A 14,269-nucleotide genomic window follows, 5' to 3' on the forward strand; every position below is an offset into this window, starting at 1 on the left:
GAGAAATCCATGTTGCAATCCCTTCTTAGGATTTTGGGTGTACACACACATGTGTCAGGCATGTTTTTTCTTTCTTTCTTTTTAAGAAAATAATTATTTAATTCTATTTGTTGTTACTATTTTTTAATTTGACCAGAAAGAGACACACACAGAGAGAAAGGAAATGTGAGAAAGCAAGCCGCCAGGTCTGGGCCTCAAACTGTGGTTATCCATATGGGAATCCAGCGCTCCAGCCACCCCACCACCTGCTGGCCTCTCGGTATGTTTTCTCACACCACTGAGTCTGGGACCAGAAGTACAGAGTTGGCCATGTGGGGCCTGGAGCTTTATCCACCCCACCACCTGTTGGGCTGAGGCAAGGACACTTTTAGTTTTGCTAAAAGCACAAGGCTTTTATTTATTTATGTATTTTAAAATAGTCACTTATTTAGTTTTGTTATATTTTTTAATTTGAGAGAGAGAGAGGGAGGGAGGGAGGGAGGGAGGGAGGGAAAGTGAGAAAGCAAGCTGCCAGGTCTGGGACTCGAACCACAGTCAGCCATACGGGAGTCCAACGCCCTTCACCAACACACTACCTGCTGACTCTGTAGACTTCACTTTCAAAATGACTTAAGAATTATCGATGCTAGGTTTTGGAAAAGTTTGTTACCTCTTATTTCTACTATTAGTGATACAGATCCAATGTTACTTGAAAGAAAAAAACATCAAAATAGTTCTCATGAAAATATCTTTTTTAGAGAATTATTTTATTTAACTTTAATTTGAGCAGAGAGGGACAGAGTGAGAGTGAGAGAGAGAAAGTGAGAAAGCACCTTGTTCTAACTTTTTAAAAAAAACTTTATTAAACTTTATTTTAAATTTACCAGAGAAGGACAGAGAGAGAGAGAAAGTGAGAAAGCAAGCCTCCAGGTCTGGGACTCAAACCACGGTGGGCCATGTGGGAGTCCAGCATCCTTAACCACTGCACCACTTGTCAGCCCCAGTGTATTGTTCTTCTAGGTCCTTGATTGGAAAACCCAAAATGCCCCTTTCCTTGACCATCTGATTCCTTTTGTCGAACGGTGCTTTCCATGTGTGTGGCACTGTGTCAGATGGGAGCACAAAAACATGAAAATTAGAGCTAGGTTTTGTAAGAGGAATGAGTGGTACAGGTAATATGTAGTGAGCAAAGGGTGGGAAATGAACAAGTACTTCTTTTTTTTAAGAATTATTTGTTAGGACTAGCAAGTAGTATGGTGGTTAAGTCATCGGACTTTTACATGGTCATCCATGGTTCAAGCCCTGGATCTGGCAGCTTGCTCTTTCACTTTCTCTCTCTCTCTCTCTCTGCATTATTTATTTAATTTTATTTAATATAATTTGCTATAAGGCATATTTACTCACCAGAGAAAGAGAGAGAAAATGAGAAAGCCGGGACTTGAGCTGCTGTCGGCCGTGTGGGAGTCCAGCGCTTTAACCGCCATGTCACCTGCTGGCCCTGGAACAAATGTTTCTTAGGGATAATTCTAAGCGCCTTCTTCCTGTCTGAGACATAAAGAGGAGCTCCTGGACTGTGCCATAGCACAGGCCTCCCAGAGAGGCCAAAGAGTTGGGCTCCTCCCTTGTCACTTGAGTGACCTCACACGTTGTTTTGAAGCCTTTTTGTTATATGTAGCACGAACAGCTTGGATGCTGAGGGGCTCTCCACCCCGAGTCCTCATGTGCGTTTGGTACATAAATGTCAGTGGAGGAATGCCTTACGTAGCTTTATGGGTTTGCAGTTAGCAGCATCCTGAGCAAATGTCGAGGTCGACAGGAGAGAGAGCAGATGTCTAGGGGAAGCCGTGTGTTCCTTGAAACTGTGCCCTTTGGGGGGGTCTCACTTGTGTTTTTGGAAAGCTGCTCGTTTGATCACTTGAGGCCTCCAAACGGCACGCACACGCTTGACCAGCAGTAGAGAAAAGTTCTTCCTGTTGTGGGTCTTAGTGATGTCTCAGTCAGGAGCGCCCAGGTCATGCTTCCCCCAGCTTGTTATCCATTTGGCAGGTTACTCGTTCTTTCAAGTCGTCCCAGCATCCTCAGCTTGTCTCCTTCGATGGATGGAGCACTTATCATAACACTTAGATTGCATCATCGTCGGAGGTCTTCGTGTCCGTATCCCCAACGAGACTGGATTATTGAAACACAGAGGCTGTGTCTGATTTTGTTTAGTAGCCCTGCATCAGCATTTTGGCTGATATGTGTTAGGTGTTCCATGCGTGCTTCAAATAGTGGTTCTTCCTTAGAAGGAATGACCAGGAATCATGGTGAAATTGAGCCGAGAGTTGGGGAAACCCTTTGCCTGCAAGAGGCACAAGGATGTCTGGAGAAGTGATGGTTGGTTTGGAGATTCTTAGAAAAAGGTAGTAACAGACATCAGAAACTTTGCCAAGGAATGTGGATTTGAGCCTCCATTTACACTTCATTTATGATCTTGTTGGGGGTGTTCTTTGGCTCAGGCCAACAGGTGAATTTTACTTGAATGGGAGTTTTCTAGTAGAAGGCCAATGGAAACATTTCCAGTTTCTGAATGACTTTATATATTTATTTTTATTTATTAATTAAATTTACTATAGGGCATGTGCACTTGCTTGAGAGAGAGAGAGGGGAAAGGAGGTGAGAGAGGGGTTATGGCTAAGCTGCACTCCCTTCTCCTTTGCTCTCCTCTCAGGATTTTGGGCGCACACACTCATGTGTGGACATGTGGTTTTTCAAGCTGCTGGGACTTGAGCCTTGCAGTTGGCCACGTGGGATCCGTCTGCCTTCACCATACCACTGCCTAGCCCTCTGAGTGACTGACTTTATTTGCCTACAGATAAAACTTTAAACTAGGTGGTCCCTTACTATAGTCTAAACACAAGTCTTTGGGACTGGCCCCATAGCCTCATGGTTAGGGGAGCCAGATTGCTCATGGTCAACTGTGGTTTGAATTCCAGCTCCAGTGGCTTGGAAAACCAGCTGTGTTTGTGTGTGTGTGTGTCCAAAATTTTGACAGGATGGAGAAAGGAGACGTGATTGCCGTGTGACTGCATTCCATTCAAGGCATGCAATCTCCCTCTCCCTTTCTCTCTGTGTCTCTCCATCTCTCTTGAAAACATACATATCTCAGCAATAAAAAAAAATAAAGTCTTTGCCTTATAAGGAATAGCCCACAATCCCAAGTAGGAAGTGTAAACTGTTCGGGGAAGATACCAACCTAGAGACCACAGACTGGTGGACCTTGAATCTTGGAGACACTTGTACAAGCAACCTTGGAGTCTTGGGAGAACATTTGAGTTGAGGATTCTGGGGTGGTGGCAGGGAAAACCAAACTTCCTACTAATTATTAGCAAGTCTAGTCCCAGAACTTGTAAAGATAACATTTGAATAACTTCCCAGAAAAGAAGATAACTCTCTATATTCTCAAATTTCATGCTGTTTACATCACTGTTTTCTCTCTAGATTTTAAAATTACATACACATTGTATAGACATTATATATACTAATCAGCTTTGCTGCAGTAATCAACTCCCCAAAATTCAAAGATTGCAACAAACATTAAGTTTTAGGTCATGAGTGTTGGCAGCTTGAGACCTATGGCAAAAACCAAAAAAAAAAAAAAAAAAAAAGAATATTTAAAAAAGAATATTTAAGAGTCAGAGTAGGGAGCCAGCAGATGGTGTGATGGTTAAGGTGTTGGACTCCTGAACTCCCATGTGGCCGACCGTGGTTTGAATCCTGGACCTGGTGCCTTGTTTTCTTGCTTTCCCTTTCTCTCTCTTTTTCTCTAGTCAAATGAAAATAATAATAATGATAATAAATAAAATTGAATAAGAAATTCTTTTAAAAAGTGAGTGATTAGAGTGCTACTATAAAACTATTGGGATTGGCTGACTTTTTTTTTTTTTTTTTTTAGATTTTTCCCATAGGGTGCCTATGTTTGCTGGAGAAAGAGAGAGAGGGAGGGAGGGAGAAAAAGTGAAGAATCACCCCTCAGGGAGGGAGAAAAAGTGAGGAATCATCCCTTAGGGAGGATGGCTACGCTGCAGTCCCTTCTCATTCTCCTCTTGGGATTTTGGGCATGTATATACATGTGCCTGGCATGTTTTTCAAGCTGTTGGATCCAGGACTTGAACTGCAGTCAGTCATGTGGGATCCACTGCCTTTACCACTATCCCACCTGCTGGCCCTGGTCTTGGCTTACTTTTTCGTGGAAGTTCTCTGACGACATTTCTGAGGTTATTTATATGTCCTAATTTTCTACCTTTGCATAATTTCCCTTTAGCCACTTATTATTTTTTCTTAGAAAGCCATCGAGCTCATAACCGTTTCCAAATGTATTGATATGCTCATTCCTAGCAGATCCTTATAATTATAATCACACATAGAACCAAGATTTAGACGGTTATTGCCTGTTCTTTTTCTTTTTTCCTCTTTCCGGATTAATCAGGCTTCCTAAGTTCTAGTTTAGCAAATTCATCTTTTAGAAGAATTAAATTTTGGTTTTGTTTATAACTTTCACACGTTTTTGTTTTCTATTTCCACCATCTGGTACCTGTTTTTTTCTTTTTCTTTTTCTTTTTTTTTTTTTTAATGATAGCACAAAGTTGATGTGACCTAAGTGTTCTGTTCATGTTTACCTGCTTTTGAGAACTCATTTATTTATTCATATTTTGATCTTCTTGTGTCTGAACGATGCGTTACTGTAGGCTAGTCTATATTTTTCTTTTCTTTTTTTAAATAATTTTTAAAAAAGTTTTATTTATTTGTTCAGGCCCAGGACTCGAACCGTGGTCAGCCATGTGGGAGTGTCCAGTACCTTAACCACCACGCCACCTGCTGGTCCTTAAATTTTGCTTTTCTTGGGTCTGAATGATGGGATAACGCAGGCTTGATGTATCATTTTGGTTTACTTGTGCCTGACGAGGTAATTAACGCGGGCCTGCCATTTGCCTCCCTGTCAGAGCAAGTGCTGCTGTTACTGGGTCCTTTGGGCTTCTGTAGTACTCGATGTTAGAATGGTCTTGCAGGAGCAGTAGGCTGTTACCGGTTGAATGATCTGTCATCCGGGAAGGGAAGACAGGGTTGTGGACTGTCTGATCAGGGAAATGTGGTGTGGCCGCTCCCTGTGTCTGGATCCACTGTAACTTGGCTTCCTTTTTTTCCCCCTTTCTCCCCATCTCACTAGAGCCAGATCCTCTAGCTCTGTCAGTCTGCCTGTCTTGTGCTTGTGCGACACAGCCAGCTCAGCTTACCCTTGTGCCTCTTTCTTTTCTTTCTTTCACAGTCGGTTGATGTTAAAGCTTTTTTTTTTTTTTTATAAATTCTGGAGTACAACACAGTCAGCAGCTCAGGGGCTTTTTCTGAACAAACTGGTCTTCAGTTTTCCCCGTAGTTTGCTCCCAAGCAACACCGTGAGTCACATCAGTCAGTAAGACGTCGTTGAAGGTCTTTCACATTTGTTGGTTATAATTCCTAAAGACTCAGCATCTAGCGTTCTCACTTTTGGGTAAGAGAAAAAGCATTTTGGTCCATGAATTCACCTACTCGCTCTTGGAAGACATTGCCCAGCTCTGCTATTACAAAGACGTGGGTGTCACGAATATCTTCAATGATGCACTTCTTCCCTAAGGCATTGGATTCCAGTGTACAGCAGGAACGGCTTCATGGCAAGATTGCATTCTGTAAGCACTCCTTTCAAGACGTTGACCAACTTTTTCCAGTCAGAAGGTGCAGATGACCTCAAGAATGCTCTGCCCACAGACAAAGCAGCTCCTTGGGAAATGGACAGCTTTTCTCTTGGTGCCTTTCTTGCATCGTTACCCTTCATGGTGACATAAAGCTAGTGGACAGGGCGCCCTCTGCTGGCGGTCCTTACTTGGTGTAACTACCTGCGCTTGGAGCTGCCCCTTGTCCACAGCCACCAGATACCCTGGTGGTCTTCATCTGCCTCACTGTCCCGCCTTTGGTGTCCCCATAACACCCAAGATGTCTATTGCACTTTCAATGTGGATGTATATGCGGGAGTTTAAGACATTTTCGGTTTCCTAGCTGAGCATGATAATCTTAAGTAATTCCCATGACACTGGTTAAAGATGTCACTTTTGGGACCAGCAGTTAGCGTAATGGCTATGTCGCTGAACTCCCATGTAGTCGACCGCGGTTCACGTCTCGGACCTGGTGGCTTAAACTCACGCCGGGCGCATGTGCGTGTGTGCCCAAGATCCCGAGAGGAGAATGGAGGAGAAGGGATTGCGACGTGACCATTCCCCCTGGGGGGTGATTTCTCGCTTTCTATCTCTCTGTCTCTCTCTGTCTGTCTGGCGAGTGCATGCACCCTGTAGCAAAAACAAACAAACAAAAAAACCTCTCCACACACATACACACACAAAGATGTCACTTTTTAATTCTCCCCTCAATTGTATCCTCTTGAAAACCTTTGAAAGTTTTGGCACTTGTTTATAAAGGGTGACACCCTTTCCTAGTTTCCAGTGTCAATATCAGTAGAGTCACTGGTTTTTGTTGTCCTTGTCATTTTGCACCCCCCCCATGCACCATTTTTTTCTCTTTCTCTAGATTCAGTTAGTGTCTAGAGGGTGGAGAAAGGGAGAAAGCAGAGCCATTGTCTAGATTCACGGAGTTTATCTGGAAGTCTAGAGTTACGGTTTTTAAATGAGTGTGTAACGTTTTGTCTTCCTAATGTAAACATGATCGGTTCCGGTTGTTGAACCTTTGGAAGCTTTCCAAGCTTCATTCTGTGTTCTTTGTTCTGTTACGAACATCTTAGAACAGAACAGTTCGGAGATGATACTTCTGAGTTTATGCTCCAGAGTAGACTTACATGTAACCTTACAACCAAACCAGCAATCAAGGGCAGTCTGTTCAGTTTACATAGGACACACTTCTTTTCTTTTTTCTTTCTTTTTCTTCTTCTTCTGTTTTTTTTTTTTTTTTTTTTTTTTTTTTTTTTTTTTTTTTTTTAGTGTCAGAGGGTACCTGTGCTTGCCAGAGAGAGAGACAGACAGACAGAAAGAGAGAGAAGGAAAGAGAAATCCTCCCTTCCCCAAAGGGGCATGGTCACACCATTCTTCCTTCTCCATTTCTCTATCCTATTAGATTTTGGACACGCATGGATACATCAGCGTGTTTTCAAGCAGCTGGAGCCAGGACTTGAACCACAATTGGCCATGTGAGAGTCACCTTCTTTAACTACTAGGCTAGCCCAGGACATTCACCTTTTTTTTTTTTTGAGAGTTTTTTTGCTATAGGGTGCATGCACTCGCCAGAAAGATAGACAGAAAGGGAGAAATCACCCCCCAGGGGGGATGGCCACAGCGCAGTCCCTTCTCCTCCATTCTCCTCTTGGGATCTTGGGCACGCACGCACACGCGCCCGGCGTGAGTTTAAGCCACTGGCAACTTGGAACTCAGGCTGGACGTGTGTGCCTGTGTGTGACCATCCACTCTGGGAGGTGATTTCTCACTGTCTCTTTTGTCTCTTTCCTCTCCTGTAAGCGCATGTACCCTATGGTAAAACTTTTTGTTTTTTTAAGAATTATTTTTATTTAACTTTATTTATTTTTACTCATTTAAGAAATTTGACTAGAGAGGGACAGAGAGAGAAAGAGCAAGCAAATAAGCTGCCAGGGGTCTGGGACTCAAACCTGCTGGCCCTGACTGTGGCAAAAACTTTTTTTTTAAAGGTAGAGAGAGACAGATGGGACCAGCAGTTAGTGTAATGGCTATGTTGCTGGACTCCCATGTAGTCAACCACAGTTCGCGTCCCGGACTCGGTAGCTTAAAACTCATGCCAGGTGCGTGCGTGCCCAAGATCCTGAGAGGAGAATGGAGGAGAAGGGATTGAGGTGTGGCCATCCCCCCTGCGGGGTGTTTTCTCGCTTTCTGTCTGTCTGGCAAGTGCATGCACCCTATAGCAAAAACCTCTTAAAAAAAACCCAAAAACCCCCAGATTTTAAGCCACCGGGTCTGGGATTCGAACCATGGTTGACTACATGGGAGTCCAGTGACATAGCCAATACGCTAACTGCTGGTCCCATGGCAAAAACTTTTAAAGTTAAAGAAAAAAAAAATCTTGGGACCAGCAGCATAATGACTGTGTCGCTGGACTCCCATGTAGTCAACCGCGGTTCGCGTCCCGGACCCGGTGGCTTAAAACTCAGGCCGGGCGCGTGTGCGTGCGTGCCCAAGATCCCGAGAGGAGAATGGAGGAGAAGGGATTGTGGCGTGGCCATCCCCTCTGGGGGGTGATTTCTCGCTTTCTGTCTCTTTCTGTCTCTTTCTCTCTCTCTCTGTCTGGCGAGCACACGTGCCCTATGGCAAAAACCTCCCCCCCCCAAAAAAAAAAAAAATCTCAAAACTGAAGGGAATTCTAAAGCAGTCCCAATCTGTATCTCTTTTCCTGGGGTAAAAAAGGGAGAGGGAGAGGAGAAAGAAATACTAATTGAAACCTACAAGGTGAGGATTAATATTTTGTAGCAATGGAGTATTTATCAACTTTGTAGTTGTGACTCTTCACAAGGGCTATTTTAGATATTGGCTGCTACAATAAAATCATTAAGGTAATGTCTTTGAGTCACCAAGGCGACGGTTACCTTCAGTTCTGTTTATTGTCGGCTGTCCACCCGGCCTCACAGGTTATAAGGGATGCAGGAATTCTTACAGACAAGTCAACTTGGAAGTTCTGTCTTAGTATGTGAGCAGTGCTTTAGTGCCCGGTCGCTGCCAGCTGCTGATGCAGCGGCTTCTGTGTACTAACTCAGTCTCTTTATCCTCCTTTATAGCTGAAAACACAGGGGCATAGAAAGATTAAGAAACTTAAGCCACACTGCTAGCGAGTGGTGGAGCTGGAGTGCAAACCCGGAAATCTGGCTCCCATTAGCCTCTGCTGTGTCTACCAAAGGCATTTATATAGACTCCCTTTTAGTGGCAAGGGGTTAGTTCTTTTGTTTCCAAGTCTCATTACATACTTACCGAGGACCGGTCTGTGCCAGGACTAGCATGGTCTCTGCTCTTACGGAATTTACAGACTAGTCGGGAGTCTGTCAGTCAATCAATGTCTCATAAAATTTCAGACAGCGATAATTCCTATAAAGAAAATGAAGCCAAAGGAAGAAGGGGCTAGGGAGGATGGGGGGACGCAGGGATATTTTTAGATTTTATGGGCTAAGAAGACCTCTCTGGGTAGGTGTCGTTTGAGTCTAAACCTATTTGAAGAGAAGAACTAGCTACAGAGACATCTAGAGAGGGAGGGAGGGAGATTGAGATTAAGATTGAGATTGAGATTGATTTCCGGGTGAAGGGAACAGCAGTTTCAAAGGCTTGATGTCAAAATGAGGCTGGGCGGTGCAAGGCCAGAGTGAAGACCAGCATGTCATTGGGTGGACGTCGGGGAGAGTGTTGGTAATGAGGTCAGAGTGAAGGTGAAGACCAGGTCATATTGGCCCTTGTGGGTTATAGAAAGGAGTTTGAATTTTCTTCTGAATGTCATGGGATGTCTTTGAGAACTTTGAGCAAGAGAGTGACATGTTTTGATTTATATATATATATTTTAAATTTTGCTGCAGGGTCCACACACTTGCTGGAGAGAGAGAGAAAGTGAGAAAGAACCCTCAAGGAAGGTGACAGTACCACAATCTCATCTTTCTTGGGTGTTTGGGCATGAACGCACATGTGTCTGATGTGTTTTTCAGGCTGCCGGGTCTGGACCTTGAACCATAGGTTAGTTGTGTGTGATCCAACTGCCTTAACCACCATGCCAGCTGGCTTAGCGGTTTACATTTTTTTTTTTTTTTAAGAGAGATTTTTGCTATAGGGTGTGTGAACTTGCCAGAGAGACAGAGACACAGAGTCAGAGAGACAGAAAGCAAGAAGTCATTCCCCAGAGGGGATGGTCACGCTGCAGTCCCTTCTCCGTCTTTCTCCTCTTGGGATTTTGGGCATGCATGTGCATATGCCCGGTATGATCTTTAAGTCGCCAAGTCTGGGACTCTTAACAGTGGAGGCAGCAATGTGAGACCAGGCCACCTTAACCTCCACACTACCTGCTGGCCCCACATTCTCCCTTTTAAAAATATTTTTATTGTGGAAAATTTTGAACATACATTAAGAGCAGAGAATTGTGTAATGAACATGCAGGTACCAGCTTCAACAATGATCAACTCTTAGGCATCTTTTTTGCTTTTTTGTAATAGGGCATGTGCACTCACCAGAGAGACAGAAAGTGAGAAATCACCCCCCAGGGGGAATGGCCATGCCATAATCCCTTCTCCTCTATTCTCCTCCCGGGATCTTGGGCACGCATGCACATGCACCCGGCATGAGTTTAAGCCACCAGGTCTGGGACTTGAACTTCAGTTGACAACATGGGAGTCCAGCGACATAGCCATCATGCCAACTGCTGGTTCCAACTCTTAGGCATCCTGAATTATTTATACTTCTTCCTACCCTATCCTTAGTTATTTTGAAGCAAATACCAGACATCTTATTATTTCATCCATAAATATTTTCATATATACTATATTTCTAAAAGCCAAAGACTTTCTAAAAATCATACTTCCATTATCATACCAAATGTTTATTTCATATCAGTTTTTAACCGATCGCTATTCAGATTTTTCTAAATATCTCAAAAGTCTTTTCCTTTATCCGTTTCGTTTTGAGGCAGTTGGATGACAGATCTCTGAAGTGTTCTATCTGTAGGTGCTCCTCCCATCTCCAGCTCTTTTTTCCTTGTGATTGGTTTATTGGAGAAGCTGAGTCTGATTCTCTTTAGTTTTACAAAGTGTGGATTTTGCTCACTGCATCCTCCTCGTATTGTTGAATGCATCCCTCCATTCTCTATTGCTTCTAAAACTTGGTGGCGTGTGGTGTGTTTGGGATTCAGATTCAATTTTTTGGCAAGAATACATCATACGTTAAGTAGGTGCGACCGTCTTTCAGGAAGCACATGACATTTAATTATCTCCTTGTGATGGTTGATTGAATTTATGAATGTGTTGAATTTTTTTTTTTTTTTTTTGAGAGAGATTTTTTGCTATAGGCCATGTGCACTCACTGGAGAGAAGAAAGTGAGAAATCACCCCCCCGGGGGGATGGCCACACCACAGTTCCTTTTCCTCCATTCTCCTCTTGGAATTTTGGGCATGCATTCGCATATGCCTGGTGTGAATTTCAAGCCTCTGGTCTGGGATGTGAACTGTGGTGGGCCATGTGGGAGTCTAGTACCTTAACCACTATGCCACCTGCTGGCCCCTAAATATGTTAATACGTTTAGTATTTAAGACAGCTCAGGCGTCTAACTGTTTAGCTGGGGCTAGGTGGTGGTGGTCTTGCGAATGTGGGAAGAACAGATGGTGCGCTCACAGAAGCCCGTTTCCCGTGAGGTCTGTGATGGTGGGCCGTTGCGTTCTCTGTCCCCGAGTTTTTGCTTGGATTGGTTCCTTTGGTGCTTCCTGAGAGAGGACTCTGGTACAGGACATGCCATCCTTGGTTTCTCTTGATCGTAAGAGATCTGGTCCGCTAAGAAACACTGAGTAAGGCCTTCTGAGGGTTGGTGTTGTACTTCAGAGGTGTTTGTTGTTTTGGCTAAACCAGCGACTTTTGCTGACAGCCTCCAGGCGGATGTTTGACTTGATATGTAAAGTGACTCTTTCCTGCTTTCAGGATCTCATTTTGCCCAACGGCGGTACCCCAGCAGGCACTTCAAGTCCGGCTTCTTCGTCCTCCCTGCTCAACAGACTTCAACTTGATGACGACATGGATGGCGAGACCAGAGATCTCTTTGTCACTGTCGACGACCCGAAGAAGCACGTGTGTACTATGGAGACCTACATCACGTACAGGATCACCACCAAAGTAGGTCCCTGCGTTGTTTTCTGCCTGTGGTGGATGGTTTTGGGGAGTTGGGGCTCCGCTCTTGGTGGTCTCTGCCTCTGCTCTCTTCCTCTCTGTGTACAACGGCTCGCTTCTGTCACCGTGGGGGCTGTGGCTTTTTGAGAGAGTGGGTGAATTCAGATGAAAAGATTGATACATGATAGTTCTTTTTAAAATGTACTATAGGGCATGTGTGCTTGCCAAAGAGAGAGAGAGAGAGAGAGAAAGAGGGGGCGGGGAAGCAGGAAGCATCCTCAGAGAGGGACGACCACACTGCATCTCCTTCTCCGCCATTCTCCTCCCGGGACTGTGGCCGTGCGTGCCCACACACCTGGCATGATTTTCCAAGCTGCTGAGTCTAGGACTTGAGCTGCCTAGTCGGCCGTGTGGAATCCAACCCCTTTTACCACCACGCCATCTGGCCGGGTCTCTGTATGATAGTGGTCATTTTTTTTTTTTTTGAAGAGAGAGAGAAATTATATCTAAGCTTTTCAAATAAATGTTTAATCTCTGTGCTTGCACTTATTTTCTGATGATATTATTTAATATTTAATATAATATTATTTAATGTGATATTTAATTAATATCTTCTTGCTCTTTTTGTCCCCCCCCCTTTTTTTTTTTTTTTAAGATTTTTGCCATAGGTCACGTGCACTTGCAGGAGACAGTGACAGTGAGAGGGAAAGTGAGAAATCACGCCCCCTGGGGGATGGCTATGCCACAGTCCCTTTTCTTCCATTCTACTCCTGGAGTTTTGAGCAGACATGGACACATGCCCAGTGTGATTTTCAAGCTGCCGTGTCTGGGTTTTAAACTGTGATCAGCCATGTGGGAATCCAGCCTATTAAACACCACGCCACCTGCTGGTCCCCTATCATATTACTCTTAAAATTTGTGATTTCGTAACATCAACCTAAGTCACCGTGATGAGATTATAATTCTACATAATTTGACCTAATTAGGGTTGATGATAGCTGGGGTTGGGAGAAGGAGTAACAGAAGGACAGGGAGTAATATCTACTGACTTGTGCTATGTGGTAGTGGTAGATGTCATCTATTAATTCTCATGGCAGTCCTAAAACTGTTTATGTTTTAGTTTAATTTTTGCAGGTGAGAAAATAGGAAAAGTTGAAGTAACTTGTTTAAGATGATAAAGTTGATAACTGGGATTCTAACTTGAATTTATAAGACTATAAAGCCTACATTTTTATTTTTAAACATATGCTTTTACATAATTTCACTTAGGAAAATAAGTAATTTGGGGTCCGCCAGTGATGTGGGGAAAGTGGCTGCATCCCACATAGCTGAGTGCGTGGTCTAAGTTATAGACCTGGTGGCTTGAAAATATGGATTGAGTTGTGGCCATCCCCTTTGAAGGGCGCTTTCTCACTTTCTCTGTCGCTCTCAGGTAAGCACATGCTCCCTACAGCAAATTAAAAATAATAAATTTAGGGACCAGCAGTTAGCGTAATGGCTATGTCGCTGGACTCCCACGTAGTTGACCGCAGTTTGCGTCCCGGACCGGGTGACTTAAAACTCACGCCGGCCGCGTGTGCGTGCGTGCCCAAGATCCCGAGAGGAGAATGGAGGAGAAGGGATTGCGGCGTGGCCATCCCCCCTGGGGGGTGATTTCTCGCTTTCTGTCTCTCTGTCTCTCTCTGTCTGGCGAGCTCACACGCCCTATAGCGAAAACCTCTCCAAAATAAATAAATAAATAAATGTAATGCATTATTTGTTATTTTTTAAAATTATTTTTTGTAATTAAAATTTTTTATTTTTGCTCGAGGGTGTGTGCCCTCACTAGAGAGAGACAGAGAAGAAAAGGAAAAAGCACTTCCCCTGGGAAATGGTCACACCACAGCCCCTTCTCCTTTTCGCCCTACTTTTGGGACTTTGGGTACACATGCACACACACCTGCTTGGCATGTTTGTTAAGCTGATGGGTCTGGGATTTGAACTGCAGAGTCGGCCATGTGGGATCCAGTTCCTTAGCCACAGGCCACAGGCTGTCTCATTTGGAATAGCTGTAACAGTACCACATTTTTAAGATTTGAGCAGGATCTCTCAGTCTTGTCAATATCGACATTTTTGGAACTGAATAATTTTTCGTGGTGGGGGCTGTCCTGTTATAGGGTATTCTCAGTTTCTCTGGCCTCTGCCCCTGGAATAGCATAGCATAGTACCCTTCCCTAGTCCCTAGTCATGACAACCAAGATGTTCCCAGACATGGCAAAGCTTCCCTCAGCAAAACTGTGCTACTGTTGAAAACCACTGATCTAGAGGAAGAGTCACAATAGCTGCTTTATTTGGGAGAAAATTTACATCATCACCTAGTATTTTTTTTTTTTTTTTTTTTTTTTTGGGGGAGGCTTTTTCTTTTG

General features: G+C 43.9%; 1 protein-coding gene and 1 pseudogene across 1 annotated transcript in view; one reads left to right on the forward strand and one right to left on the reverse strand.

Moving 5' to 3' along the window:
* SNX30 (sorting nexin family member 30) overlaps nt 1–14,269 on the forward strand; it is a gene marked incomplete at its 5' end in the record, with an annotated part of 139,372 nt that overhangs the window by 41,118 nt on the left and 83,985 nt on the right. Inside the window, 1 exon segment of the mRNA XM_014585526.2 lies at nt 11,679–11,870. Coding sequence (XP_014441012.1) covers nt 11,679–11,870 — 192 coding nt within the window.
* On the reverse strand, nt 5,497–5,827 carry LOC102503160 (general transcription factor IIH subunit 5 pseudogene; annotated as a pseudogene).

The sequence above is a fragment of the Tupaia chinensis genome, unplaced genomic scaffold, assembly GCF_000334495.1.
Source record: "Tupaia chinensis unplaced genomic scaffold, TupChi_1.0 Scaffold000081_1, whole genome shotgun sequence".
NCBI classification, from domain to species: Eukaryota; Metazoa; Chordata; class Mammalia; order Scandentia; family Tupaiidae; genus Tupaia; species Tupaia belangeri.